Source organism: Acanthisitta chloris, unplaced genomic scaffold, assembly GCF_000695815.1.
Source record: "Acanthisitta chloris isolate BGI_N310 unplaced genomic scaffold, ASM69581v1 scaffold25846, whole genome shotgun sequence".
Lineage (NCBI taxonomy): Eukaryota > Metazoa > Chordata > Aves > Passeriformes > Acanthisittidae > Acanthisitta > Acanthisitta chloris.
In genome coordinates, this window is record NW_008680305.1 from 18032 (window position 1) to 23560 (window position 5529).

Genomic DNA, 5529 nt, shown 5'->3' on the forward strand with positions numbered 1-5529 from the left:
GCTCCAGCACATAGTGAGTGATGAGATCTGTGTGCAGGTAACAGACCTGTACCTGTCAGAGAACAGCAACGGAGCCACAGGAGGTCTCCTGGCCTCCCAGTCCTCTCGCACGCTCCTCGAGGCTGCGTACCAGCGCAAAGCCGAGCAGCTCATGTCAGAGGAGAACTGCTTCAAGGTAAAGCCAGGCTGGGAGCCATGGTGTCAAAGCAGCAGCAGTGAGGGGGATGCTTTTTAAGAAGGGAGAGGCACCAGTCCTTTTAAAAAGGAGCCTTGTTTAAGCACCCAGAAATGAAGACAACCAACTCCGTCCCAGCCCAAACGAGCACACGCGTCCCCATTTATTGGCCTGTGGGTTAATGCTGCTTCTTCTGTAAGGGCCCCTCAGAAATGAGGTTTCGAGGAGAAATGTGTTTCCCAGAACAGTAAGGAATATCCCCTGTGCTTCATAGCAGCTTTGGGCTGGAACATGCTGACTGCTTGACTGCCACTGCTTTTAATTTGTTAGCTCAGACTCTTCCGTTTCTCCGGTGTCTGTGTTGTCAGCAGTGAGGAGATGTGCTGCTACTGGCTGGGCATGAAATCACTGCTGCCTGCATACATTGCTAATAAACCTGTGCTAATCAAATCCATACTTCCCTGTCTGAAGAGGCAGGGAGTGGTCAGGCCCTTTCTGATCCGGTAAAGTACTTTGGACAAAAGCCTGAGTGTAAAATATCTCTTCCCTTGCCCTCAAACTTAATTTGGGGGCTCAAGAAGGTTTTCCCTTAAAACTCTGCCAATTTGCCTCATTCTCCCTTTGCCCCAGTGAGAAGTGAAGGTGTTTGGTTTCTTTTTTCTGTTCCAAACCTTTTACTGAAGTCCCTTCTGCTGTTTCTTCATAGCTGATGTTCATTCAGAGCAGAGGTCAAGTTCAGTTGACCATTGAACTGCTGGACACAGAAGAGGAGAACTCAGATGACCCTGTGGAAGCAGAGGTAAGGGCAGCTTGTCCACAGAGGTGTAATGGTCAAGGGTGCACTGGACAAGAGTGTCCAGTTTGACTGGTGGTGTGGTCCATTAGCACAAGATAAACATCAAGGACATGCTGTAAACCTTTCAGTGATGTGAGTAGGAAAACCCTTTTTGGTTTAATTTGTATTGGAAAACCTTCAAAACCCTACAGAGAAATGTTGTACCTACCTTTTTGGGGATGGGATGCACAGAGCCTTCAAAAGTGACCTAGTGTTCATCCGTATGACTTTCAGCTTAGCCTCCCACGTTGTTTGGTGGGAAGGCACTGGCTGATGTGTGCTCTCTGCTTGCTTCCAGCGCTGGTCAGACTATGTGGAGCGGTACATCAACTCCGATTCTACCTCCCCTGAGCTCCGGGAGCACCTGGCCCAGAAACCTGTCTTCCTGCCCAGGTGAGTGCCAGACTCTGCTGTGGAAGGACCTTAAAGCCCATTTAGCCCAACCTCCCCTGCCACGTCTAGGGACACCTTCCACTAGACCAGGTTGCTCCAAACCTCATCCAACCTGGCCTTGAGATCCACCAGCTACATCCAGGCTGCTGGTGCCAGAGGGTGAGCACTCATTCCAGGAGGGTTTCTCTGGTTTGCAGGAACCTGAGGCGGATCCGCAAGTGTCAGCGCGGTCGGGAGCAGCAGGAGAAGGAAGGGAAGGAAGGAAACAGTAAGAAGTCCATGGAGAACGTGGAGAGCTTGGACAAGCTGGAGTGTAAATTCAAACTGAACTCCTATAAGATGGTGTACGTGATCAAGTCTGAGGATTACATGTACAGGAGGACCGCGCTGCTGCGAGCTCAGCAGGTAGGAAGGAGCCAGCAGGAGGGCTGGGATGGGCCACTGGTGCTTTCTGGAATCCAGGGCAGGGCAAGGAAGTGTTGCCTCTCCAGTGATTTTTGAGCTGTAAGGGTTGTTGGGTTTTATTCAAGATCAAAACAGCTTGTAGACTCCAGATCGGCTGAATTCAGGAGGATTTGGTTGGAGAAAACTGATTTGATCATCTGAAGGGTTTGACACTGCCCTTTTCTCATCCCATGGGAATATTTCCATCAGCTTTAGTCATGTATTTAGGTCTATAAAACAGCTACTTAGCTTATTTCTTGCCGATGAGACACACACAATGGTTTTATTTCATTAGCTGTCAAGCAATTCTGTGAAACTTGCCTCTGTGGCAGATGAGAGTGTTTAATTGCAGTAGAGACTCTTTGAAACACTGATACTGAGGAATTTGATTGGATTCCATCTATCCCATTCAACTGGCACAAGCCTCAAGGAAAAGAAAGCTCCTGAAGAGGATGCTGTATGCCAGTGCTCTTCACAGAGAATGTGAACACAAATTCCTCAAGTGCTATGTTTATATATATATATATATAGCATGCAGCATAGCCTCTTGGTTACTGGAAGGAGCTGCAGAAGCCACATAGGGGTTTGGGTACAAATCTATTGGATTTAGCAGTTAACACCAGGCACAGTCAGTCTTTGAGAGAAGAACAAAACAAACAAGAAAATCCATAAGTTTTAATCCAGAGGTTTAATTATGTTGGCTGTTTTCAATTATGACTATAGCCATGGCTTTAAACCATCTGTCCTGGATTTTTGCATTCCTAAGGCAGATGCTCTTACTCAAAAACGTGCAGTTTTCCCCTCTCCTGATGCATCTGTTAAGCCAAAGCTTCTCAAACCTTTTAGACATGACCTGGGTCTGAATTTTCTGGAGCAGTTGTGTCCCTGATAGGTGTAAAGCACAAGGGATTGTGCCCTTTCAGTCCCCCTCAGGGACTGGGAGCAGACTCTGAGAGCTGGGAAGAGCAGGACTTTTCTGGCCCTGGGAGCTGGAGGAGGAGGAGGCAGCAGCGGCATCTTTTGGGCCATGCAGAAGGGACTCTGAGCTGGGCATGCAATTTTCAGACTCCATGGGATATGGTCTGTGTCCTCTGAGAGCTGCTGCATTAAACAAAGGCATAATAAAACTTTTGGTATTTCTGAGCTGATTTTGCCACTAATGAATGTTCTTGGAGAGGAGACCCAGGGAACCTTCACATCTTTCCCTCTATCGTTAGAGCCCAAGTCTGTGTTACAAATTCTCTCTAGGTTTGATCCCCTTGCTTGTGTCCCCCAGCAGCTGAGCTTTGTGCAGTGCTGTAGTTTGGGGCCAGATCTGCCTTTTCCTAACACCTCTCCCTGTTTCTGTAGTCCCACGAACGAGTGAGCAAACGGCTGCACCAGCGGTTCCAGGCCTGGGTGGACAAATGGACCAAGGAGCACGTGCCCCGCGAAATGGCAGCCGAGACAAACAAGTGGCTCATGGGTGAAGGATTGGAGGGCTTGGTGCCCTGCACCACCACGTGTGACACAGAGACCCTGCACTTTGTCAGCATCAACAAGTACCGCGTCAAATACGGCACGATATTCAAGACACCCTAGGAGAGTCCCCCGGGGCGAGGGCAGAGCCCGGGAGATGTGTGTGTGTGCGCATCCAGGGAAGGAGGAAGATGCCTTTCTCCCCTCACTGTGTATCTCCATAACACATGGCCACTTGACTAGTGCGTGGCTGGTACAACCTGTCACCAGCGGGATTCCCACGGGGACACAGCTCTCCACCTGGGACCCTTTTGGGTGGGAAGGACCCTTCTCTGAACTGAGCCATCCCAGAGAAACACAACGAGCTCGTACACACCAGCAACGTTGAGGCTTTGACTCCCTGGAGAGCCCTGAGCAGCGAGGGAGGAGAACTGGAGGTTCTCCACCACTGGACCGCTTGGATGTGTCCCCAAAATCCCCAGGTGCCTGTCGCCACCGGATTCTCCTCCCTCTTGGGGCAGCGGATCCCGTGTTCCTCTCGCTCCCTCTCCTCCCTCCCAGGCTGGACTCACCCCGTGCAGATCGGTCTGTCCTTTCTAGTGCCAGTGGAACTGTTTTATTTTTATTTTGGGTTTTATTTTGTTTCTTTTTTTTTTTTTTTTTTAGCAGAGAACAACACAATTTTAACATGTTCCCCTCCTTTTTTTTTTTTTTTTTTTTGTACCTGCTTGTTTACTAGTCTCTCCTAGTGCCATGCACCAGCTTTTCACACACATGTACGTACACACACACAGCAGAGAACAACACAATTTTAACATGTTCCCCTCCTTTTTTTGTAAATAAATGTACAAATTGTCAATTTTTTGGGGTTTTTTTTTTTTGTTTGTTTGTTGTTTTGGGGGGTTTTTTGGTTGGTTTTTTTTTTTGCTTGTTTACTAGTCTCTCCTAGTGCCATGCACCAGCTTTTCACACACATGTACGTACACACACACAGCAGAGAACAACACAATTTTAACATGTTCCCCTCCTTTTTTTGTAAATAAATGTACAAATTGTCAATTTTTTGGGGTTTTTTTTTTTTGTTTGTTTGTTGTTTTGGGGGGTTTTTTGGTTGGTTTTTTTTTTTTTTTAATTAAAGGAAGTATGCTTGATGTGCTAGCATAACTGTACTAGCTTCTTGTGTACCATAGTACCCAGGTGGCTTGAGAATTAGTACCGACAGACAGACCGATGGAGACATTTATTACACTTTTTACCAAAGGGAGTTATCATTGTAGTGCTTTTGTGTGGAAACTTTTTTCTCCTTTTTTTGTAAATAAAAAAAATAATGTCTTTGTTCTTAACTGGAGGAAGACACTCGGTCACCCACAGCTCTGTTCCTGGTCCAAAAGGCACCGTGCAGCATGCAGTCCTTGGAAATGGGGGAGGGATGAGGGGAGGGAAGGGGAGGAATAAATGACCAATTTTTGTAAGATTGGCTTCACGATCTGAGAGGGAAAAGCAGAGGCAGCGTGTGTGTTTGGGGGTTAAACAACCCAGGTCTAAGCAGCCTGTAAGAGATATAAATATACAGTATATAAAGTTTTTTAATTTTGGGGTTTTTTTTGTTGTTCCTGGTGGGTAGTTTTTATCCACCTCGTCTTCCAGCTCCAAGGATCTTCGCTTTTGAGAAGTGTTGCTGAGCTATTTAGCTGGGGCTGATTGTGCTGATGTCTTTTTTCCCTCTCTGTGTTGGACAAAACATAAAGGGGGGAGAACCAAACCTGTGTCTGACAGAGCTGCTCTGTGTGTGTGTGTGTGTGTGTGTGTTTGTGTGTGTGCGTGCAAGGGTGAGGGGTTGGGGGTTCTCAGTGCTTTTCACTCCTGAAAATCCACATATGGGATATATATATATATTTTTTTTAAGTAGAGAAGTTTAATGCTGGCAGATAATTTAAAACCTGGGGGATGATTCTGATTTTAAAAGCATATAGAAGTCTGCATGGACTTCGTAAGCCACGACAGCCACAACTGCACTGTCTCTCCTCCTCAAAGGAGGCAGCTTTCCTTGCACAAACCCATGCTGCCTGTCCTATGCACCTGGATCGGCTTCCGACGGCCCTGGACTGGGAGCCACGAGCAGGACTTTGCCCCTGCTGTATTCCCAAGACAGCAGGTTGTCTCCTCCTGGTGCTGGAGTTCCCTCTCTCCCGTGGGGAGAGGTTGGGGAGTGGAGCCAGGGTGG

The 5529-nt window shown here is 47.5% G+C and overlaps 1 protein-coding gene across 1 annotated transcript in view; it reads left to right on the plus strand.

Moving 5' to 3' along the window:
• Positions 1-3428, plus strand: part of SIN3A (SIN3 transcription regulator family member A) — a 21453-nt gene extending 18025 nt beyond the window's left edge. Inside the window, 5 exon segments of the mRNA XM_009077661.1 lie at positions 8-175; positions 882-974; positions 1309-1403; positions 1601-1808; positions 3198-3428. Coding sequence (XP_009075909.1) covers positions 8-175; positions 882-974; positions 1309-1403; positions 1601-1808; positions 3198-3428 — 795 coding nt within the window.
• The last annotated feature ends 2101 nt before the right edge of the window (positions 3429-5529 follow it).